The sequence below is a fragment of the Mustela lutreola genome, chromosome 12, assembly GCF_030435805.1.
Source record: "Mustela lutreola isolate mMusLut2 chromosome 12, mMusLut2.pri, whole genome shotgun sequence".
Taxonomy (NCBI): Eukaryota; Metazoa; Chordata; class Mammalia; order Carnivora; family Mustelidae; genus Mustela; species Mustela lutreola.
The window spans coordinates 87,079,503-87,104,886 of record NC_081301.1 but is presented as its reverse complement, the minus strand read 5'-3'; the positions used below and the strand labels follow the sequence as shown (position 1 = coordinate 87,104,886).

At 42.6% G+C, this 25,384-nt stretch overlaps 1 protein-coding gene across 1 annotated transcript in view; it reads left to right on the top strand.

Annotated features, from left to right (window-relative positions):
* The window catches only part of GDA (guanine deaminase), a 75,729-nt gene that overhangs the window by 32,427 nt on the left and 17,918 nt on the right, over window positions 1–25,384 (top strand). Inside the window, exons 2-8 of the mRNA XM_059143594.1 lie at window positions 4,343–4,431; window positions 11,207–11,378; window positions 16,110–16,197; window positions 18,019–18,124; window positions 19,993–20,020; window positions 21,192–21,299; window positions 24,216–24,323. Coding sequence (XP_058999577.1) covers window positions 4,343–4,431; window positions 11,207–11,378; window positions 16,110–16,197; window positions 18,019–18,124; window positions 19,993–20,020; window positions 21,192–21,299; window positions 24,216–24,323 — 699 coding nt within the window. The remainder of the gene's footprint in view (window positions 1–4,342; window positions 4,432–11,206; window positions 11,379–16,109; window positions 16,198–18,018; window positions 18,125–19,992; window positions 20,021–21,191; window positions 21,300–24,215; window positions 24,324–25,384) is intronic.

Here is a 25,384-nt window from a genome sequence, read left to right as displayed (position 1 = left end):
CAGAGAGCCCCATGCGGGACTCGATCCCAGGACCCTGGGATCACGACCTGAGCCAAAGGCAGCGGCTTAACCCACTGAGCCACCCAGGCGCCCCAGCAAAATATTTTTTAAAATGTGATTATACCATACATGTTATCTAGTAACCTGCATTTTTAAAAACACTGTAAGATGGTATCATGGATAATATTCCATTAGGTAGATATTAAGCCTTCATTGTAACTTTTTTTTAAAGATCTATTTATTGATGAGAGAGAGAGAGAAGGAGAGAATCTTTCAAGCAGACTCCCCGCTGAGCTCGGACCCTAATGCAGGGCTTATTTCCACGACCCATGAGATCATGAGCTGAGCCAAACCAAGAGGCACACTCAACCAACTAAGCCTCCCAGGCACCCCTTCACTCTTAGTTTTTGTTGCATTGTATTTAATCAACCTCCTATTGACTGACTTTGAAATTGTTTTCAGTTTTTCATTCTTGTGCCTGTGTAATGTATCCTTTTCTGGGTAAGTGCGGTGAGAAATTTGAAGAGGGGATAGATTTCAAATCTTCATGATGGAGAGCTGGAATGAGTTGACTAGAGAAAGGCTGTTTACATTTTTCTTTTTAAACTAATGTGTTGGGACGCCTGGGTGGCTCAGTTGGTTAAGCAGCTGCCTTCGGCTCAGGTCATGATCCCGGCGTCCTGGGATCGAGTCCCACATCGGGCTCCGCAGGGAGCCTGCTTCTCCCTCTGACTCTGCCTTCCACTCTGTCTGCCTGTGCTTGCTCTCGCTCGCTCTCTCTCTGACAAATAAATAAATAAAATCTTTAAAAAAAAAAAAAAAAAAAAAAAAAAAAATAAACTAATGTGTTAAAGGAATTTTAAAAATCTATTTGCTTTTACACTTTAAAAAGTTGATATGCATAGTTTTTATTAAACTCATAATTTTTGGCAGATTATAAATATGTATCTGTTAAAATTGAACTGTGACATTACTTTTAAAAATCTATCTGATAGAATAAAAATATAGTGACTTGATATCTACCTTAATCTATTTTTTAAAAAATCATGAACTAGCTTCTCTTTAATGATCTAAAATACTATATGGTCCCTTTTTCTTCTTGAACTACTAACTCTGTTCTACTTTCCTTACAGAGTCTATGCTAATGTGATATAGTTTTATATTGGAAAGTCTTTTATTAATCAAGCATTGCCATCAAATTTATGTGGATAAATGTATTTAAAATTTCCTGGGACCATATGGTAATTTGTGAAATGTAAAATACAAAAAGCTGTTTTTTCCTCCAACTAGATAATATATGTATGGACAAGTGTTGCTTGTTGGTAGAATAAAATAGGAGCACCATCAATTTTTTTCTTATTTTCCATTTTTGTAGATGTAAGTGCTGAGAAACATTTTCACATAAATCAAGTAGATGTGACTGAGAGGATCTTTTTTTATAGCAATGTCTCTCAATTCTTTGAATTCCTTCTGAGTTATTTGATAACATTAATCTATTACTGAAAAAACATTTTTAATGATATCTTGGTGTCTATACAATTAGGTTTTCTGTAAGTTTTACTGAGAGTAAAGACCGCAGTGCTAGAGAGAGGTCTTAGGGTGCCAGGCACAGGCCTTGGTAGGAGTATACTTGACCTTGATGATTATGGATATTCCCTCTGTCATGTCATGTGCTTTGCTCCAGCGCTGTCTGGGTCCACAGGTGTAGCCCAGAGAGGAGGAGAGTTGGATTCAGTTAAGGCTGAACTTCTACCAGATGTCTGTTGACTAAGACATAAGAAATATAAAATAATAGGTGGCAGAATCTGAGCCCGTCAGGGACACTGTGGAAGAAGACCACTGATGGACTGGGGAAGAGTGGAGAGGAGCAGGTAAAAGGAGGTTGTCCAGGTGGGAGACTGGTTGGAGTAGTTGAAATAGCAAACTGGAAGGAGAGGTCATTGTTGTCTGACGTGTGATGCAGGAGTTTTGGAGGTGGAGCAGTTGTGGGTCATGAACTTGTCCGAGTTATGACTGTGATATGAAGTTCTTGAACTTCATTTTTTCATTTGTTTATGCAAAAGTCGCTGAAAATGAATTCATGGAAGTGGGTGGTCATGATGTCAAAAGTCTGCAGTGATTTTCAAAGGAATGAAGGCAGGGCTTGGAGTGGAGAGGAAGAATCCGAGCCAGGCATCAACAAATCTAGAAAATGAGAGAAAGGGGCTCTTGGAAGCTGGAAGGAGCAGGTCTTAAAAGAATTTAGTTTACAAGGAGCTTCAGGAGAAATGGTTTGGAAAGGATTGTGGTGGGTATGGAAGGAACCAATTCATTCCCTGACTCGGATGCGTGAACACCTACCATTTGAGAAGCACAGGGAAAACCATGTCCTCAGGGGAGAGGCTCGATTATTAGAAGGGAGGAATTTGTATTTGTGACAGGGATTTTAGTTCTATTAGCGTGTTTCTGAACCACAAGCTTACTTAATGTGTTAGTAAAATTTCTTCATGGAGTGCCTGAGTGGCTTGGTCGGTTAAGCAAATGACTCTTGATTTTGGCTCAGGTCATGATCTCATGGTCATGAGATCGAGTCCTGCATCAGGCTCTGCGCTCGGCAGGAGTGTACTTGAGATTCTCTCCTTCTGCCTCTGCCCCTCCACACCTGCTCGTACTCTCTCTCTTAAAGAACAGCAACAACAACAACAACAAAAATCCCAAAGAAACAACAAATAAACTTACTCAGTTTCTTCCAGAGTTACTAGTTCCTTCAGTTTCCCTGTCTCTCCAGAATAAGTTTTTTGATCATTTATATTTTCCTCAAAACCACTTATTTCAAATATATGTTCAAATGTGTGAATACAGGTGCTTTACAAACTGTTTTTATGTAGGTATGCATATATGTATTTATGTGTTTAATGGTAAATCATCTCTGAGTTATAGAGATAAATTGTTTTTGTGTTTTTTAAATTAATTATGGATATGCTTTGATACTTATTGATTCCAGTCTGTTTTCAGGGTCATCAAATTATATTTTCTCATTTGTAGAAATTACATTTTCATTTTCTTTTCTGAGAATAAAAAAATCCCATTTAGGGGCACCTGGGTGGCTTAGTGGGTTAAAGCCTCTGCCTTCAGCTCAGACCATGATCCCGGGGGCCTGGGATCAAGCCCCACATTTGGCTCTCTGCTCAGCAGGGAGCCTGCTTCCCCCTCTCTCTCTGCCTGCCTCTCTGCCTACTTGTGATCTTGGTCTGTCAGATAAATAAATAAAATCTTTTTAAAAAATCCCATTAAAAAAAAAAGTGTATCGTCAATGAATAAAGAAATCAACATATTTTACTTTATTTTCAGTTCCACTGTTTTTTGCACAGTATAGTGCCTTGCTAATATAGTGCCTTGTATCTAATTAATTAGATACATTCTATTTAGCAGTCTTTTTTCAATATTTTATGTACCATAAAACATTTGTTCTTCTAATATTACATTGATAGATGAAATACAGGATATTTCCTGCATATATATTCCATTATCCCTTGTTTTTTCTGGCTTTGCAGTCCACTTTTATAGAGAAGACAGTAATACTGTATTTAAAAAAGAATCAGCAATAGATACAATGTGTCTAGCATTTAATATATTTTAGGGATGTGCTAACATCTTTACCACAGTTACCATATTTAGTCTTTACAGTAACCCTGTGAAGTATGTACTGATGTTATCCCCAGGGTGCAGATGGGGAACCCAGACCAAGAGAGAATTAAGTGTCCCTCCAAAGTTCCCCAGCTGTTGCGCATGTTGTTAGGGCTTTGTTATCGTAAGAGATTGCTCTGTTAGCCTCTCATCCACAATACTAGAAAAACATAGCAAACTTCTTTATGGCAGATGGCCAGAACCAGAGCATCAACATAATTCATGCTAAGATTTGATTGTCGGGCAATTATTATGTGCAATTATATTCAGTGTTAATAGCTTTACCCATGATATACTACTACCATACTCTGGACATGAGTTTCCTTTAACAGCTTAACAAAAGTCTTATATTCATCTGCAGTGAGGTACACTTTCTATAAATAATTGTTTCCTTTAATCATTTTGGGATGTGGGGAGAAATAGATATCAATTAGCCTTTTTTAATACCCTGTGTCTTCAAATTAGAATTTTTTGAAGTCTTATGTGTATCTGTAGGCAGAAAAAGAAATTTCATGCACTTTGCTTCCTTGGTCAAGGAGAGGCAAACCCCTGTCCTTTTGTGTCTGAACTCTATCCCATTTGGTTATCAAACACCTTTTTAAAAAGATTTAGATATTTAACTACAACAAATGCCTATGGCTTATTGATCTGTGATTCTTCTTTCTTTCTTTTAAAGATAGTGTTTCTAGAAGAGGCATCCCAACAAGAAAAGCTGGCCAAAGAATGGTGCTTCAAGCCGTGTGAAGTAAGAGAACTAAGCAACCAGTAAGTACAGCCAACATCTTCCCTTTTGCTGTTAAATAATGCCCTTCACTAGTCTCAGGTGATTACAGACCTGCCTCGGAGTCGGAGAGGTTTTATTTTTTTCCTTGTGGGGCAAGGTGAGAATGAGAAGGGAATTCGAGAACAGGAAGCTGAAGAATGGATGCTTTGAGAACAGGAGGCTGCCATCATCCGTTTAATTCTCCAGCAGATCTTTGTGGAGTTCACTGTGTGCAACAACCAGGATCTGGAGAAAATGATGTGTAAAGTCTTCGCCCTCGCAGGGTTTATAACCCACGGGGATCTCAGAGAGCAAGCAGGTACGCAGATAGGGAAGCACGCCAGTGATAGGTTGTGCTACCTTCTGTGAAGGTATATAGGAAGGAAGGAAGGAAATAAAGAGGGAGGAAGAGAAACTGCCAGGGGTGAGGGGAGATGGAGGCTTGGGGAGCAGCAAGTGACAGCGCAGTTAGGGAACAGTCATCCCCCAAAGTGCATTTGAGCTGTGGTTTTATATTGTGGGTTTTAAAAAATATTTTATTCATTTATTTGAGTAAGAGAGAGAGACAGAGGAGGGAGAGGGAATGGGTAGGGGGAAGGGGCAGAGGGAGAGAGAGAAAGCAGCAGACTCCCCGCTGAGCAGGGAGCTCGAGTACTCAGGGCTCCATTCCAGGACCTGGAGATCATGACCGAAGCCGAAGGCAGAGGCTTAACCCATTGAGCCACCCAGGGGCCCCTACAGGCATTGTTATAACTTGGGAAGTGACTTCTGAGCGGTGTGGTGAGGACAGGGAACTAGGAACCAGAACATCTGGCTTGAATCCTCTCGCTACAGCTTGAAAGCAAGTCACTTCCCTTCTCCGAGCCCATCTCCCAGGCTGTTAGCAGAATAATTGTTCTCAGTGATGGTGGATGCCTCCTAAGGACCCTGCAGCAGCTCTGTGAACTGGGTTACCCGTAAGGCTTGGAGACAGAGGGGCTGGTCCCAGTCCTGACGGATGGGGCGACTGTTCATAATGAAGTTTGGTGCACCTGTGTCTGTGTTCAGGTTCCTACCTGCTGCCTCTCTGGGTTGGGAGGTCTTGGGCAGCGGGCCCGGAAGTGAATCCAGTGGGCAGGGAGATAATTCTAGCCACTTCTGTGTGATTGTCTGCTTCCTCTTGCTAGATTGGTATGAGGATGTATGTTGAGGAATGACTGACATTTAGTCTCCTGCTGGCTGGCCTTCAGGACAAGGGGGCAGAAGCTGTGGGAGTAGATGAGCTGAGGGGAGGGGGTGGAGTGGTTGAGGGTGGGGGGAGGGGCAAACACTGCTGTGGGTCTTCACATCCTTTAGCTCCTCTTCATGAGGCTGCTTTTGGAGGAAAGCCCATCGGACAAATACAGATTCTGGGGCCTCTGTAGGCACCACACACAGAGAAGTGGTAAGGTAAGAAAAAACATAAACCTTGGTGGAAGACTGAGGTCTTTGTAGAAAACCTTACACCAAGCACACAGATATGTGCGCTTGAATTTCCGTAAGTCACAATGAAGATACCACAGAAGACGGTGTCTCTGATCGTGCGTTTAACTGTACCTGCAGGTCTATTTCAGCATGATGCGGATTTTCTTTTTCTTTTCTTTTTTTAAGATTTTATTTATTGGAGAGAGTGCATGTGTAAGCACAAGCAAGGGGAGGGCCAGAGGGAGAAGCAGACTCCCTGCTGAACCAGGAGCCTGATGTGGGGCTTGATCCCAGGACCCTGGGATCACGACCTGAACTGAAGGCAGACTCAACTGACTGAGCCACCCGGGCGGCCCGGGATGTGGATTTTCTTAAATGAAAATTACGACCGGAGCACTCTGAGCAGAGCTTTAATGGAAGTGGATCAGATTGTGACCGTGGACCATAGAGAGGGTGGCAGGGCCAGGATTAGGCTGAAACAAGTGAGGCATTCACATTGGGCAAGGAATTTGAGGGTAGTTGGGAAGGAGAAAATCTCAGGAATGAAGATAAGTAATAGTTGGATGTACCATTTTTAAAAATCAAAATTAATGCAAAAAATCCGTAATGGACAAAATACTAAAATTTTAAGTAAAGACAGGATGTTATTGGTTGTTTTACACCTCTGCACTGTTGGACAAGGAAATGGTCATTTTCAAAGAGCCTGGGGTTCCCAAGCCCACAGGGCCATCACACCTCCCAGCTGGCAGGTGAATGAGGGTTGACGATGTTGAGCAAACAGCTTGGGCACCTCAGAACCTTCTAGATTGTCTTATGTTTTGATGGTAGAGCTTTCATGAACATTGTCAACTTGGTTAAAATATGAGTGGGTGCTTTGATAAGTGTATTTGGGGCAAACCGTCTTCTTTGTCCTCAGATTCTGATACAGACTGGCCAGCACTGCAGGTCTAGAATATGAAATTAATGATATTGATGGGGAAGTTGAGCTTTTCTAAGGCATTGAAGCTAGTGAGTAAGGAAAATTGAAAAGAGTTTTTTCATCTCTGCTTCCTTAAGAGAATGCTCAACAAACCATGACTTTCCCTTTCCCACTACTTTCCCATTCTTCCACTACCGAATATTTTTTTTAAGTTGTTTTGTTTTCACTTTTTTTTTTTTTTTAAAGATTTTATTTATTTGACAGAGAGAGATCACAAGTAGGTAGAGAGGCAGGCAGAGAGAGAGAGGAGGAAGCAGTCTCCCTGCCTAGCAGAGAGCCCGATGCGGGACTTGATCCCAGGACCCTAGGATCATGACCTGAGCTGAAGGCAGGGCTTTAACCCACTGAGCCACCCAGGCGCTCCCCACTACCAAATATTTTTAAAGGGATTTCTCCCTCTGCCCGGTACTTTCTCTAAACGCTGATCTTTCATGTTCATGGGTTTCTTTTCCACATGTAGGACACAGTAACTAAACCATTCTAGAGTTCTGGTAAGTATTCTACGGTATAGGACTGAATCCACATGAAATCAGGTGTCTCCCCAGTCACCGCATAGAAATGAGGGCTCTCCTTGCCTGAGACCACTTGCCCTTGACCCTTGCCCTTGACAATCTCTGTACTCTTTTCCCTTCACTGCTGTTCTTGTTACCCCTCTTTCCTGGGTCTCCCTCAGTCCTCCTGACAGCTCTGCCCAGAAGGAGTATGGCCTTGTGTTCCTCATTCTTACTCTTGTAAGTGGACGGTGCTGCTCAAGATTCAGTTTTGTTCTTTATACAGAAATCGTTGGCACCACCAAACACAAGGCTTACTTCCGCCGTGCAGACTCTCAGACCTGAATCTGTCACCTCTTATCCCATGTTTCTGATGCTCTTTGGACCATTGGAGATCACACGGACTCTAGACTTAATAACATTACCCTGCCCCCAATGTGGGAATTCCTCCTACATTCCCTGCACATCATATCTTATAATCAGCTTCACATGCTCAAAAGCTCTCTTCTGGACTCATTCCTCTCCTCTGCTGCCCAGAGCTAATAAAATATCAAGCTTTTTCTTTTGTATTCATCTTTTCCTTTCTGTTCTTATCACCATAATCTTTATTCAGAAATGTCATGCTTGGGACATGCATGGAAGGAGTCTCCTAGCACATTCCTGCCACGGCCAAATTCATATCCTACAGCCGAGGTTCAGTGTGTCACAGCTCTGCAAAAGAGAAGACAAAACAAAGTAACAAGTATCCTCAGCATACCCTCCCTCCTGGCTAGAGAATAGCCAATACCAGTTAACTCACTGAGCTGATTATTCAAGACCCTTTCTAAGATGGGTTTTTTTTGGGGGGGAGGGGGAGGCTGTTGTTTTGAAACTTTTTTTTAGTGTAGCACAGATCTTAGGTGTATACATTGATAAATTTTGACAGACACATGTAACTATGTGACCAACATATACTGATCAAAATATGACACATTCCTATCAGCCTAGAAAGTTCCTTTCTGTCCCTCTCAGCCCCTTGTCCCCTGTTAAAGTTTTTTCGATCGCATAGATTACTTCTGCCTGCTCTGAAGTGTCATATGGCTGGAATAAATCAGTAATTCCTGTGTCTGGATTCTTCATTCTTCATAATGTTTCCTAGAGTCATACATTTTGTTGTTTATATCAGTAGTTCTCTCTTTTTTATTGCCAAATAGTATCCCATTGTGTTGAAATATCACAGTTTGTTTATCTGTTTCCCTGTGATATTTGAACTGTTTCCATTTCGAGGCTAGAATACATAAACCCGCTCTAAATATTTTTGTCCGGCGCTTTTTCATAAGGGTCTGTTTTATTTCAGTTGGGTAGACCACTAGGAGTGAAATTGCCCACTAAGATCCTTTATATTTTGACCAGCTCTGCTTTTGTCTCTCTCTCCCTCTCTCGTGTCTCCCCACCCGGCCTAGACATAGCCTCACCCACCCCTAATCTGCTCAACAAGATTATAATCTCTTTGAAGACGTCTTATTTCTCGTGGGACCTCCCACAAGGTTTAGGAAAGTTTTAAAAATTTACCAGCTATTTGAGAAATGTTATTTGTTTGAACAATACAACAACATGAACAAATCACTTGGCCCTTTCATTTCGCGGTGTTGGAGACAGGAAAAGCCCCAGGACTGAGATGTCCTGAGAGGTCCGCAACTCCCACCTGAGAGGAATCCATGGTTCACCCCCTCGTGCTCCGTGCCCCCCACCTCGTAGGCTCACTTAATGCCACCCTCTTGCCATACAAGCTTGTCACGGCTCTTCCCAGCCAAAGCTGAGGACGAACTCTGTCCTCCGAAGGGTAGTGACCAAGAGTACTGAGCCTCCGGACAAACAGCCTGGATTGGAATCTAGGCTCCAAAGCTGACTAGTTGATTGATTTTTTTTTTTAAAGTTACTTACATTTCCCGAGCTTCAGTTTTCTCTTCTGTCAATGAGGATAACTTACTTCCTAAGTTTATTGTGAGCATTACATCATCATAACTACTATTTTTTTGAGTGCTTTATATTATCCAGGCACTGTTTTTTACACTTGCTAACAATCCTCACAACAACCCTGTGGTGTAACTCCTATCTCTGTTGTACGTCAGGGGACACTGAGTCACAAGGAAGTTAAATAGCATGTCGGTGATCCCACTGCTTGTTGATGGTGGGGTCTGAATTCAAAATCAAGCAGTCTGAGTCAAGAATGTATATATATATATATATATATATATATATATATATATATATATATTTTAAGTCTCTCTTTTTAAAATTTTATTTATTTATGTTGACAGAGAGAGATCACAAGTAGGCAGAGAGGCAGGCAGAGAGAGAAGGGGAAGCAGGCTCCCCCCTGAGCAGAGAGCCCGATGCGGGTCCCCATCCCAGGATCCTGAGACCCTGACCTGAGCTGAAGGCAGAGGCTTTAACCTACTGAGCCACCCAGGCGCGCCTCTCTCTCTCTCTTTTTAAGATTTTGTTTATTTATTTCACAGAGAGAGTGACAGAGCACAAGCAGGGTGGACAGTGGAGAGAGGGAGAAGCAGACTCCCTGCCGAGCAGGGAGCCGGATATGAGGCTCCATCCCAGGACCCTGGGATCATACCTGAGCTGAAAGCAGGTGCCTACCCATCTGAGCCACCCAGGTGCCCCAAGAATGCATATACTTAACCCCTGTAACAAACTGACTCCCACAAGTACGACAACACACACAGATGGTGTACCCAGTACACATACCTCTTCAGTAAACATTATCCACTATGGCCACCAACCACATTATGGCCACCATTTCTGGTTCCCATTTCTTTAAACATAATGCATTTTATAGATACCCTGGGCTTTGTCTGCCTTTCACTGAGGCGGTATACATTTGAATTGGTAGCATAAGGGATTCTTTGTTATGTCAACTTTTGAGCTCAAGTTCTTCATGTTAAAATATAATCAATATTTTCTTAGGAGGTGCTGGTGGTGGTACATACAGTCTTCTGACAGATATCTGTTTGGATGTGTGTAGACACTTAACAGACACCAGTGAACTGGATTTGTTTTAAGTGTCTGTTAGTTTGGGGGCTGCCTCGAATCTGTGGGTAGTGCCCCTGAAAACCCTTCCAAACATCTTTCCAGGACTTTCTGTTACAAGAATCAGTGGAAATATGAAAATTAGTTGGTGGTCCAAGGGACGAGCAGGAGGGGTCAGCAGCACCTGGAGAAGGCTGTCCGAGCCCGGGGACTGTGTCTTCACTTACCCATCCCACACCCCCACCCAGGGCAGTCTCATCTCCCAAGATGGCCTGTTGCCAACCAGCCTCAGTTTGCTCCTGCTGCTTCATTTCAGAACCCAGCCTCTACCTCACAGGGGAAAGGACCAGGTCTCTTGGAGTCAGCCAAAGTCTAGAGGACCTGTGAGTCTAGCACTGCGGCCACTGTTTGTCATTGCCAGTCATCCTTAATGACTTGGGAGTGATTCCTTAGCATGGCTCTAAAACCTTTAAAGACCTTGTTTCTCATTTTTGCTCTCCATCCTACAACCTCCAGTTATGAGAACAAAGTCATCGATGTCTTGTTCCACGACTGCTTTGCTTCTTCTCCATGCGGTGCTTCTGCCTGCCTCGATCATCTTTGGTTAACCCCACACGAGCCATTCTGCCATTCCAGTGCACGAGGCGTAGGTCTCCCAGCAAGCTTCACTTCTGTTTCTTGATCCGGAGATAAGAGGAGAATTTACAGTCATCTGATTGCATTAGCTCCAACCTACGTGGGGTGAACAATTAAATCACTGTGGAGAGAAAATGGGATTTAAAGATATGGAAAATGATTGAAGATGTTATTAAATTCTTTTCCCCTTGTATTTATTTCCAGTGAGTTCTTCATGCCCGGGCTGGTTGATACACACATCCATGCCCCTCAGTATTCTTTTGCTGGGAGTAATGTGGACCTGCCGCTTTTGGACTGGCTGACCATGTACACATTTCCTACAGAACTCAAATTCCAGAACATCGACTTCGCGGAAGAAGTATATACCAGAGTTGTTGTAAGTATATTCCTCGTGAGTAGCAGCGTGTTACGACCAAATCACCTGTAGACACGTCTATTTCTTGGGGGCATATTTTAGTTACAAAGCATAGGCAGATGAGGCTAGAGTGGACTGTGGAGACATTTTCAGTTTTTTTTCACAGCCCCAGGAGTGTGTAGACCACCTACATCTTCTACACAAGCTAGCCCCTAGCAGAGAGAAACTTGAATCCAAGTCCTCAAATCCCCTATCTGGTGGGCTCTCTTGACTCTCGATCTGTTACTTCTTGTGTTTCAAGTTACTAAATTTGAGTTCCATGCACGTGTGTGTTCCCTTACTCCTGCCAATCCACAGTGCTGTTCTGGGGACCATATGGAATAGCTGTGTAACCTTTGGAAAGTTCCGTGACTCATTTTCCCCATCTGTAATATAAAGTAGAGATCATGATAGTAACTTCATAGGATTGTTATGATAAGTTAATATTTGTGAAGTTCTCAGAATAGTGCCTGACACATGGTAAGCATTGTATATGTTTGCCTTAAAAAAATGTAAGGAAATTTAAAATTAAAAGTTAAAATTACAGTTAAAGGGTTTCATGTTATTTTAGTAGCTTCCCAAAGGAGGGAAAAGAGGATGGTTTCCTATAGCGGGTAGTGGGAATGTGATGAGCATTAACACCACTAGAGGGAGCAATGGAGCTGGTTCAAGTCATTGACCAGTGACTGCTGAGTTCCCCAACTGTGTAGTGAGGGCTCAGAAGATGTCTTTACTTCCACTCTCTCAGAGAAATCAGTCCCCTTCTTTCTACCCCAAACCCTGTGCCAAATCCACTCAGCAACCAGAAATAGCTTCTGCAATGGAGAATACCTTTTGCAAATACCTTCTTATCTGACCCCTACCCTTTGTCATGCAGTGCGCTTAGTCTGAACATTTCTGCCTTGTTGTTGGACCCATAGAGGGTTTTTCTTCTAAAGTGCTGGCTGTGTGATGGTGACAGTATTATAAGCCTTATAAGGTTACCTAACCATTCTGCCATTTCCCCTGGTCTCGTATTATTCAAGCCTTGAGGAGTATAAGCGAGGACTAGCCTGTTTCCTTAATCATAAATTCAGTGTAATGGTGGTTCTTACCTAATTAGCCTGCATCCACCAGAAAAACTGAGAGGGACTAACACAGTGCATGAAATTGCTGGGCCACTGTGTTAATGAATTGTGTTAACCACACCAGATCTTTTCTCAAAATGTGTTTATCCCTCTCATTGTTCTTAAAAGGGTTGGAGATACCTTAAAATAACATAGTACACAGTGGAAGCAAATGAGTCATGAAAGCATGGCAGAGGGAAAAAGGGGGAAAAGAAAATAAAACTGAGAGGGAAACGTATACCATGGGGGTCCGTGCAGCTGTTAGAATTTGCCACAAGTTCAGCTTTAAGTTTCTAGCCGCTGACCCAGGGAGGAAAATCAGTGATGTAATTTGCACTATGTATATGATAAAAAAGAAGATATTTGTTAAGGTAAAGCATTTCTATTCCTTATACTAATTTTCTTAGAAATTAGTTTCAATAATATTTCATATAGATGCATGCTATGTTGTCAAAACATATATTATTAAGGTGCTATAGTATTTTTAAAAAAACAATATATCACTGTTTTATGTTTAGACATTTAGAGTATTTAGTACCATATATCCTTCAGGCAGTACTCCATAAATACTACTTCTTGTAGCAGAGAGTTAAGTATTTAATGTCAGTGAGTACAAAATAGATTTTATTCTTGATAGATACTTGCATTGCCTACTCCTGTGTTTCTGGTGGTGAGCAGGCAGGCCTGCATACTTTAATGTCAGAAGAGCTGATGATATTGCTGAAATCTGTAGAAGTTGAGATTTGTTAACTAGAACCCATCCTTAGACTGAAGACTACTCAGGGATGCTAAAACCATACATAGGAAGAGATCCAAGCCATTTTTGTTCGTTCGTTTTATTTTCTCCCTCATAAAACAGTTCTAGATCTATACCTCAGCAAATGGGTAAATCAAGACCCTAGAGTTTTGCGCCATAGATGATGTTGATCATTTACTATGCAAGCGATTTAAAATATATATTAGCAAACATCTCCCAAGATTACTTGGGAAAAAAAATCCCAGTAAAGCAAGCCTGGATTATCTTCCTTTAAGCTTTGCAACATGCTGGGCACCTGGGTGGCTCAGTGGGTTAAGCCTCTGCCTTCAGCACAGGACATGATCTCAGGGTCCTGGGATCGGGCCCCGCATTAGGCTCTCTGCTCAGCCTCCTTCCTCCTCTCTCTCTGCCTGCCTCTCTGCCTAATTGTGCTCTCTCTCTCTGTGTCAAATAAATAAAATCTTAAAAAAAAAAAATTGCAAATGGATGGGAAATTACAGTTTCCAATTACACTGGAATAAACTAAAAACACTAAAGGCGCAGGAATCGATACATCATATCGTTTGCAGTCAAGGGATTGGAGAGTGAGATCCCTGGTAAAGGTGCCAAGATAAACTGGTTGCAAATATTCTGGGTGACAGAATGAATGTGCTTACTCTGTCGGGTTGTCAAAGATTCAACTGATGAATCCAGCTAATTCCAGAGAGCTGTCAAACCATGGAGGTATAAGATGAATCGAAAGAAAATAGGCCACTCTTTGCTCCCTCTTTCAGCCCAGTGGAAATGCAGATCATCTACTCTGTTAAGAAGCCAGCGCTACTCATCTTGAAGTTTGTAATCATCCTATGTTTGGCATCTATTTTGAGCTCAAAAAACTTGGTCTCAAAACCTTTCTTGTCAAGAACTGAAGGCTGGGGAAAGATTGAGAAACACTACCCACAGCCTGATGTTCTTGGTAGATTCTTATAAATGGGAAAGATACAAACTCGTCACTAACGGAAGAGCCCTCTTGAAAGCTTATGAGAAACTAGGGTGGCATTGGGTCCAGGATGCCCAAATATAGAACAAATGAAGACGGGAAGCGGCTGTATGTTAGGTGGCCTCCTCAGTTAGGATTTAAAGCCAAACTCCTTTCTTGCAATTACGTAAGTCGCACACATGTAGCTGCTTTGTTAAATGGGCTGAACTCAGTGGGGGCCAGTTAGGATAGCTTGGGGTTTCTTTCCTTTCTCCTCTCCCTCCTTTGTCTCCCCTTTTTCCTCTGTGGTTTCTCTCTGTCCTGTTCTTTAACTATAATTTGGGCAGATTCTCGAACGTTTTATTTTGTTCCCATCCAACGTGAAAGTACAATTTCTCATCCAGTAAAAAAAGCCCTCCTCCCCTGCCTTAGAAAGACTTAATGTCCTTGTCTGTGTGGTGCTTCCACTGTCCTCCTAAAGAGCCGACACTTTCTATTTTGAGTTCACCTTCAAGCCTCGATGTGTGTAAAATTTTGAGAGTATAGAAAACATTAGATTGCACTTCTGTGTTAATTTGGAGTTCACTTTAGTCTGGCTAGGGCATGCAGCCTGACTTGGGACTCCGTCTCATGACCCTGAGATCGTGACCTGAGCTGAAATCAAGAGTTGAACTCTTAACTGAGCCACCCAGGTGCCCGCATAGATTTTTTTTTTTAAATCAAGCTTCCTTCTAGCCTTACAGATTGCCTCTTTCCTCTGGGATTTTTTTTTCTCCAGATTCTTTTTGCCTCCTCTTTTTTTATACTAACTTTCCTCCAGTGTTTGTTGAACCTTGAGCGTACATTTCATATTTAAGTGCGATGCTCTAAAATACTGATTGGAAGTCTGGTTGGGGTGGCACTTGTTGATGAGGGAACTTTATTATAGGATAAACAGTGATGGCAGTGAACAGCCCTCTCAACTCTGGGCCCCAAATGCCTCTGTGAGGATATCTTCCTTCTAGAACGATTCATCTTCTCTAGGAAAGAGTTCCTTAGTCCTGCCAGGAATGGTGGGACTTGCATATGGGACATTTTGGGGGAAAAGTGACCAAGGATCCAGAGGGTCAACCAGATTATCCACTTAAAACTCCTTCCATTCCCTGCCGTACCTTGCCATAGTGGGTGTCCAGTCTTCAAATACAACTGCAAGTTTCTGCAAGAGCAATTCTCTCCTCCAAGTATCTGGTTGGGGTGGTTGGCTGATTTCAGCAAGGAGGAGAAGGGTCTTGCCAGGTTTAATCATCTGTATACAGACGGCTAGCCAATTCCCTATTAACAGCTCGACACTTCTTTCTCTCCTTCCATAGTCACTTCCAGGTTTTCATTCTTTTTTTTTTTTTTTTTTTTTGTCTTCTAAGAGGATGAAGAATTGCTTCCTTTGCTTGTGTCTCTTTCTTCTGGGTTAATACATTTTATACTCCTTTACTGTTAGGTTAGTGGAAATGTGCTACTAACCTGCTAGGTTAAACTAGAAATCTGGCTGAATAATTTTGCCGTCTTGTAGAAAATGGAAAAAAAAAATCTCATTTACTCATCCCTGGATGCAATAAAGTTTGGATATCCTTAAGTAATCCTAAAAACCAAGGAATTAATCGGTATTGCATTTTGTGAACTCTGCAGCACGGAACGGTGTGAAATCTAGGAAATCAGAAGTACCAGCTTCTTCTCCAGCTCACACTTCCGGAATATAAATACTTTTGCCATTTACCTTAACCGCATTTCATATCAAGATGGCATACCTTTAAATAAAAACATTTTAAAATGAAAAACTAGAATTCTATTTCCTCTTTATTTGCCACGTGACTTTTCTGGGCACACGCGATTCATGGTTTTTTGTGATTTATTTTTAGAGGAGAACACTGAAGAATGGAACAACCACAGCTTGCTACTTTGGAACAATTCACACTGACTCATCTCTGCTCCTTGCAGAAATTACAGGTGAGGAAATGAAAGCGTGATTTATGGGCACATCAAGCCAAGACAGTCAGACCATGCCCAACGGTGACTTGTACGTGTGGGCTGTCCTGCCTTTTAATTGCTAGAATTTGAGCACTGCGTTTCTTGTGAGTAATTAGCTGTATGTGTATGGCCCTTGGGTGCTTTTTATTGTGTACATAATTTGATTATTTATTTATGGTTTTGGTTCCAGAATGATGCGTATGGGTGTGAATTTTGTGTATTAGTTTAGGGCGCTTGGGAACAGGTTTACTAATTCTCACTGTGGCAACAGTTTATTACATTATAATCCGTAGACACATTTTGGCTGTTGACTAGGCTCAGGGCACTGTGCTAAATGCTGGGAACACAATGAAATAGAAAATAGTCTCTGCCCTTGAGGAGCCAGATGGGATTAACGATTAATAATCACACACCTTGATTAGTAACTGTATTAACAGCGGCTGTACTCTTGCTAGATGCCTGGCTTCGCACAGAGCACTTGCCGTGGATTATCTCAGCTCAGTTGCAAATAGCCATTGGAAGTAGGCATTCATGCCCTTGTGTTATGGATGGATAAACTGATGCTCAGAGGCCATAATGCCCAAGTCACACGGCTAGTAAGCAGATTGGAGACTGGCTTTAGATTAGTAATTCCAAAACTCGTACCTTGCACAGCCCCCAGAACGTAGCAGATGCTCAGTAAATACCACTGGCTGATGCGCTGATACTTCTGCTCGCTGGCCAAGGTAGTTTCTGCCAGAGGCTTAAAGGGTAGCACTGAAAATATGTATTGCTATTTTTGGAGGAGACAAAGAAGACTCAGAATCAGATCATCTGGAAAGAATTCAGAGAGGAGCCTTTGAATGAGCACATCAGGCCAAATTGGGGGAACATCAAATTCGGGGAGGAAAATGTCTTCCCAGCAGGGGAAATGACATAGACAAAGCTATGGGGACAGGGACATCCATAGTGCATAGAGGAAGCAAGGAACAGAAAAGCTGAACTGGAGGACAGGATTCCCCGCATGGTGGGATGGCAGAGGAGGTTGGGCAGATTCCCGGGATGGTTCAGCCTATGGAGAGGTTTGAATATGCATCAGATACTCAAAGATTTTGAGCAAGATGAGGTAAATGGTGAAGGTGATGGTTCAGGGAAGAGTCATCTAATGGCCAGGTATCACAGCGGATTACAGGGGAAAGAGAGAGGGAAAAAGACCTTTGCTAGAGTCTTATGACAGAGGCAGAGACATCGGACAAACAGTATCTTCCATGTTCTAGCAGAAATAAAATTTTTCTAGGACCTCTAGTGAGGACCAGTTCCTTAGTGCTGAGAGCTGCTAGGGGACTAAGTCAAGTTCCCCACCGATGATCATATTGGCCTCGCTACGGTTAAGAAAAGTAGCGCTATCTTTTCTAATCCGTATGTGCCAGACACTTTATAGACGTTATAGGGTGTATTCCTCATAACCTTACACATAACAGAGGACACTGGGCACATATGGGTTGAGACCTTAATCCAATATTATCACCATCCTGGTAGTAATCCAAGGAATAGTCAGTGGAAAACCTTGACCTACTTACAGAATTTCGTGTGGTTTGTTGTTGTTGCTCCTGTTCTTTCTTCAGATTCCTTTTGGTGGTGGGATCATCCTCTTGCCTGAGATCATGATAGTCTGTAGTCCTCATGCCGTGAGGACCTTTGACATTCTCCCTTGTGTTTTCGTGATGATTTTAATTTAAGTGTGTTTTCTAAAGGCTCGGGAGGGATATACTGTTGGGGTAAAAGCATAACTTCACATTCTTTTTGTGTGGCCTCTCACAGATAAATTTGGGCAGCGGGCGCTTGTGGGCAAGGTCTGCATGGATATGAACGCTACTGTTCCCGAGTACAAGGAAACCACCGAGGAGTCCATCAAGGAGACAGAGAGGTACATGGGTCTTGGGGCGGTCCCTCTGAGGCACTGATGGAGCGAGAGACGGAGAGAGGCAACTCTGTGAACCGGGCCCATAGGCACATACGCACTGTGTGGGTTTGCCCTTCTTTATGTAGGTGGTCTAAAGAAAATGGTGCATGTCAATACCATTTTGAAGCCTCTGGGAACTTGCTATAGGAATCCTGTGGTGAATCCCTTTGTGAAATGAAGGATTCTTTTTATTTTTTTTTTTAATTAAAAAAAATTTTTTTTTTTAAGATTTTATTTATTTATTTGACAGACAGAGATCACATGTAGGCAGAGAAGCAGGCAGAGAGAGAGGAAGGGAAGCAGGCCCCCTGCTGAGCAGAGAGCCCAACATGGGACTCGATCCCAGGACCCTGAGATCATGACCTGAGCGGAAGGCAGCGGCTTAACCCACTGAGCCACCCAGGCGCCCCTGAAGGATTCTTTTTAAAAGTTAATGATTTACCTTTATTACAGATGGAGGTTTCTCCTGCAAATCGAACTTGCTTTTTTTTTTTTTTTAAAAAAGGTTTTATTTATTTATTTGGCAGACAGAGATCACAAGTAGGCAGAGAGGCAGGCAGAGAGAAGAGAGAGGGGAGGAAGCAGACTCCCTGCTAAGCAGAGAGCTTGATGCAGGGCTCAGTCCCAGGACCCTGGGATCATGACCTGAGCCGAAGGCAGAGGCTTTAACCCACTGAGCCACCCAGGCGCCCGAATTAAACTTGCTCTAAGTGTATGGTCTGTGCTTCAGATTCCTTTTGGTGGCGGGATCATCCTCTTGCCTGAGATCATGAGCTTCTGTTATATTTTTTTAGGTTACATTGGGATAGTCTGTGGATCCCAAAAGTACCTTATCTACATTTATTTTTCTTTAATGGTTTTTCTTTAATGGCTTTAATTTCCTTTCTTTAATGGCTTTTCCATAGTCCCTGAGCGTTTGATTTGACAAGGAATTGCATTGTCTGACAATTGACATCCAAGAGTAATAGAAGAACATTCTTTATTTGTAAATCTTCCCCAAGACCTAACCTGTCCTGATGCAACTTTTGGAAGCCCAACTTTCTACAATTCCAAACCTCCTTCACCTTAACTGTGTCCTCTGGAAAGGATGGCTTAGGAACCACCATGTGCTCACAGAAGGACCCAAGCATCACCTTCCTCTTACCGTTGGCCACATGCTGAACTTGTCTACGGATGTGTGTTTGTGGTCATAGCAAGCCTTAATCCACATTTTATTCTGAAACAAAGGACCACCACAACACAGAAAGCTAGCTAGTAAATGTTTTCGGTTGGGGCACAAACCACTGTTTCATACGCTCTGCGGATACCACCATTTCTGATTGCCGCCTTCATCCCACCTGGTCTCGTTCCTCAACACCCACCCCAGCCCCCCGACCTGCCCTCTCCATTTCACAGCCATCTCTGGCCTCTTCCAACAGCCTTACTCCATCATCTGTGCTCATAGAGCCCTACGCTTCGAAATGCCTCCAGGTGCATAGGATGCCAGTGATCCAGTATCCACAGAGCATAGCATCCTGCAATATTTCCCCAAATAGAACTTAAGCCAGTGGAATGGCTTGAGTGATATGGGAATACTCATGAGCAGCCCAGCTGATGTTAGGGGGGTAAAATTGCATTTCCCTGTGATTTTGCACTCTATCTCTCTGGCTGCAAATGAGAAAGCCGAGTAATTACTACTCGTTAATCTTTAATTAGTGCTGGGGAAACATGTATGGCGTTAGAAATGTTTGCATGGAAATTAAGACATGTAAGGATCATGTTTTCACCCTTTTAAAAAATCTATTTAAAAATGCCAAAATTTTCTATCTTAGCCATTTGTTGCTTTATTTCAGATTTGTGTCATGGATGCTCCAAAAGAATGTAAGTAAGCTTGTTCCCAGCTTGGTTTTGGATTGCTTTTGTGTCATTTGTAAGATTGGCTATTAAGTTGTTTGGTAAAGATTAGTCTGTGTGTGTTTGGCTTACTCCATGCATGCAGAAATATTTCCCCAGAGCCTTCGACTATTTTTACATTGGATCCATCAACTCAGCTCTGTGCGATCAGGCTTCAGTGGTTTTTCCCTTCCTTTTCTCTGGAACCTTCTAATCACACAGGACTGGTCCCTGGGGAGGTGAGAGAGGCCTTCACGGATGTGGACAGATTGGGAGCAAGGGGAAGTTGGCTACATCAGCATTGGCTCTGGCCTCTTGTACAGCCTGATCTGGTCTAGAGCACGGGTGATGTCCACCGTGATGCCCCAGGCGTTGGCCGCCTTGGTCCCTAATGTGTGGTATGTCACATGGCCTGCAGACTCTCAGCCAGCCACTCCTCTCTACATTGCCCTGGTGTTGGTGAGCCTACAGAGGCATTATCGGTTCCTCCCCCCCACTCCCAGCAGGCCAGTTCGTAGCTCCGTTGTGCAATCTCTTAGATTGGCAAGCCAGACCCTTCCCTTCCTACCTTTTTTGAAGTCTCATTGGAAACTGTGAGAACCCTATTACTGTCAGTCTAATCTCAGGAGAACTAGGTGAAGCTTTGTGGGTCCTCACGCTCACCCTCTTTTGAGCCCTTCTGTCCTGCTCAGCCTTCACCTTGAGTGACACTAGAGCCAGTGCTACCCCCAAACATCCTGAAGGAGGCCATGGCCAGTACTCCTCCCTAAGATGTAGATGGGGAATAGGCCACCACTTCTCTCTGAGTCTCCCCATATCAGCCCCCTTTAGAAGTTCTTCTGCTTCCCATTTCTCTCCAGGAAGGCCACCCAGTCGAGGCCTTGTCTGAACCTTACATGGATGTAGGACTGGGACTATCTGTCATTTGAGACAGGATCTTCTTCCACTGAACTTGGTGCTGTAGAATATTCTCTCTCTTGTCCTCAACCAGGAGCTGTTTTCATGAAACCCGCTGCTTCCACCTACTCTTAGAATGGGGGACTATCCCCCTAAATGAAGATATGAAATTATCATGTTGTATGATCTGCATGTTGGGGTATGTCACACATTCACGATAGCTATAGTTTCCTTATCAGTTTTTTCTTTAAATTATTTCCAGTATTCTAGAGTGAAGCCCATAGTGACACCACGTTTTTCCCTTTCCTGCTCTGACACTTTGTTGAGTAAACTGGGAAACATGGCGAAGACTCATAATTTGCATATTCAGGTGGGTGTTTTTCTCCTGTTTGTGCCCCTGTCCAGACCTGCAAGACTTTTTAGTACCCTAAATTCTGGCAGTCCTCTCTAGTTCTTCTTCTGAGATTTCCTAGAGAAATAACATCATAAGATAGGAAGGCCTCTTATAGATGTCACCTAAATCCATTTCTTTAATTTCTCAGATAAGAAACTTAAAATTCCTTTAACACCGCTGCTGCCTCCCCCCGCCCCCACACCTCTCTGATCAGACTTAGAAAGACAAGACAAGGACGTCATCTGTAACAAAGCCAGATCGATAACACACTAGTTACTTGTTCTCCCTGGGATAAATTTAATTTGTTTCTTTCCTACTTCTCTCTTTTATTTGATCCTTTCCTCAGTGTTCTAGTCTTTCATTTTTGGAGGAACCACCTATTATTTGAAAAGCAAAAAGAACCTAATTTCTACCTTACAGAAATGCATTTAAAAACCCTTTTGTTCTGAGTTTCTTAATTTAAAAATCAGGAACAAGAAAGTATATCTTACTTTGTCATTAAATGGTTGCGATTTGGGACTGAAACACTTTTTAAAGCTTCCAGCTGGGTTAAAATTGGAAGTTGCGGTCTCCCCTTTCCCCACCCAAGCTTCATGACGGATTGCACTAAAATTTTCCCTCTTAAGAGTTGACTATCTTGGGGCGCCTGGGTGGCTCCGTGGGTTAAAGCCTCTGCCTTCGGCTCAGGTCATGATCTCAGGGTCCTGGGATCGAGCCCCATATTGGGCTCTCTGCTTGGTGGGAGCCTGTTTCCTCCTCTCTCTCTGCCTGCCTGTCTGCCTACTTGTGATCTCTGTCTGTCAAATAAATAAAATCTTAAAAAAAAAAAAAGAGTTGACTATCTTACAACAAAGGGCAAGGTAGGGGAAAGGCAACACGTTGATTCTTTATCATGATGGAGGGTGTCTTGTTTTGTTTTCTTGATAAGATTTATTTTGTTGGGGCTCATTAACTATTCTTGTCATCCCCTCCCCCCTTTGGGGGGTACTGTGACATTTGGTGTGTTTTTTTGGTAAGACTTTATTTGTTTATTTCTCAGAGAGAGAGCACAAGCAGGGGGAACAGCAGGCAGAGGGAGAGGGAGAAGCAGGCTCCCTGCCAAGCAGCAAACCTGATGCGGGGCTCCATCCCAGCACCGTAGGACCATGACCTGAGCAGAAGGCAGACGCCTAACCAGCTGAGCCACCCAGACGTCCCAACATTTGTATTTTTTATTCAATCCCACACAGTCATAGGGGAGGAAAAAGTTTCCCTGACTTACTTAGAGTCCCTGGCTGGGTCCGAACACTAACTTGACAAAGACCATAGGAGAAAAGCATACAAATGTATTTAATAGAAGTTTTACATGATAAGGAGCCTTCATAAGGAAATGAAGACCCAAAGAAAGACATAGGAGCATTTGTAGGTTAGGTTTGGTGACAAGTGCCCAGTCATGGGGGCATATAATGTTTGGATTCTTTGGAGGCATCCCTTTGGCTTAGGAGATAAGGATGCTCCTTTCCTTCAAGGATAGGGTGGTCCCCCCTCACATACGAGCTTTATGATCTGTTTCAGGGAGGAGGGTGGGGGGAGGCCAGAATGACCTTCAGCTATTTCCCTTCAGCTGAAAATACGCATTGTGCCCTGGTGCCATATTTGGAGGCTGTGTTTCGAACTCCGTGAACACAAAACAAAATCGAGTGCTGGGGGTAAAAGCATGTGTGCCTACATTGGCTCAAATTTATCAAAGTGAAAAGAATCATCGGGATGTCCTTTTTTCTCTTCAGATGCCCATGCATTTCTTCAGTGGTCTAGATTTCCTCCAGGCGAGCATAGAACTCACCCTCTAGGTGGAACACTCTATGTTTAGAACATTACTGTTTTTTCTCTGATTTCTTTGGCGCACACTTTACGTCATGGAGAAGAGGAAATGGCGCTGCCGTTCTTGGAAGTGGCAACTTGATCATGAGTTTTTTCGCATTATATGTACTCATTACCAGTTGGTCTGGAAGGATTTTTGTTTTAGGCAGGGGTGTGGGGTGGTTACACTTAAGTGTTGTATCTCTGAGGCTTTATGGTGCCCTCAAGGAAAGGTTGGTGTGGGAGCCAGGATTCATTTGTTTTGACTGGGCGTGGAATTTTATGGGCTCTTTTTCTGGTGATGGCAGGATTGTCTAGCTGTTATTTTCTAAACCATTTTCTGTAGAAGAACTCATTCTGGAGGCAGATGAAGGGGACAGAATGAGGACAGGGCTCTAGAGTCCCAATCTTTGCTTCTTCCCGAGAGGAAACCTGTTTATGCTTTTTACATATTGTATTTCTATATATTTTTATATGGAGAACATACTCAGAGCTGAAAGAGTTTAGAAAATTACTCCTTGAAACCAACCCTTATATTTGAGATGCGAGAATATAAAGACCCAAAGGAAAGAACTGACTCATCCCAAGACCCATAACCCGGCTCAGAACTTGGGCTAACATTCAGCTCTCCTTGTTCAAATTCCAGGTTTCTTATGAGTGAACCATGCTATCTGTCCTTTTAGAGCCATGAAACTCTTTTCTTAAATGGCCAGATGGGAAGAAGCAAGTTCCCACAAATAGCTAGGTTCAAGTACTCTCTTCAAGTACTGTTTTTTTTATTCCCACTAGCTATAGAAAGAATGTAACATGGGTTAAGGTTAGGGCTAGAACATTCCATATTCATGTAATTATCATGTTCACATTCATAGTTTCTTTTTCATATAGATGTGGTATGTATATAATATGTATAATTGTTTTCAGTAAAACCCATGTAGCATCTTCGTTGTGTTACCTGGCAAGTAGACACCATCCATACCATTTTTGGGGTAGGAAGTATAATTTCTAATGGTATTTCACATTAGAAAATTGAAAATATTACTTCTTTTCTTGTAGAGTCATATAAGTGAAACTGTAGGTGAAGTTGACGCTGTGAAGAACTTATTTCAAGATTATAAAAACTACACAGATGTGTATGATAGGAACAATCTTCTGACAAACAAGGTACGTTGCGTATCATGACATAATCTGTATCATGGAGGGGGTACTTATCTATGTTTTAAAATCTCAGTAAATCTCAGTATTTGGGGGGCAGCGGGAAATAAAATGAAATAATAAATAAAATCTCAATGGTAATCCTCAGATTTTTCCAATATGTGCGCATTTCCCAAACTAGAGTAAATTCCAGTGCACAGTTAAAAATCGGCCTGCAGTTTAATCCCAGTAAATAACTCTCAAGGCTTCTTTGAGGGTGAGCTTGTCTCTTGGTCCAAGGACGTTTTGTCAGTATCCATTAGAATGTAAATGCACATTCCCTTGAGTTAGCAGATGCATTTCTAAGGATCCGTTCTGTAAGGAATATGAATAGGAATGTTAACTCATGTGGAAGTTAGGAAGTGTCTATCAGTGGGGGATTGTTCAGTTTACAGAGCATCTGTAATTAAAATTTTATCCGGCATTCACAAGAGTGATGTATACAGGCTTACAAGGAAGAATGTCTACAGGGTATTGTTTGCTGTGTGTGTATAGATATGTGGGTACATGCCTACTTAGAAAGCAGTATCTGGGGTGCTGGGTGGTTCTGTTGGTCAAGCATCTGACTATTGATTTGGGCTCAGGTCCTGGTCTCCGGGTCTAGGGATCAAGCCCGGCCTCTGGCTCGGTGCTGAGTATGAAGCCTGCTTGGGATTCTCCCTCTTCTTTTCCCTCTGCTCCTCCCCACTTACGCATTCTTTCCCTCTCTCTGTCTCTTAAAAAAAATAATTATCTGGAATACAAACATTGACTATTAAATGTGATCCACCTGAGGGAGAAAACGGGACTAGTTAGTCTTTATTTTTAGACACTGTGGTAATGCTTAAAAAAAAAAATGAGTGTATAATACTTTCATAATTAAATAATTTCACATTAATTAAAACTAATATAGTGGGGAGACCCTTCGTTAAAACAATATACCCCTTGGCCTTGGGCCTTGGCCTTCAATGACTCGTACAAACTGCATGGAGAGTTGAATCTACTGCAGCAAATAAATTCTTCGGGACTGTGAAGGGAGGGCTGACTATGAC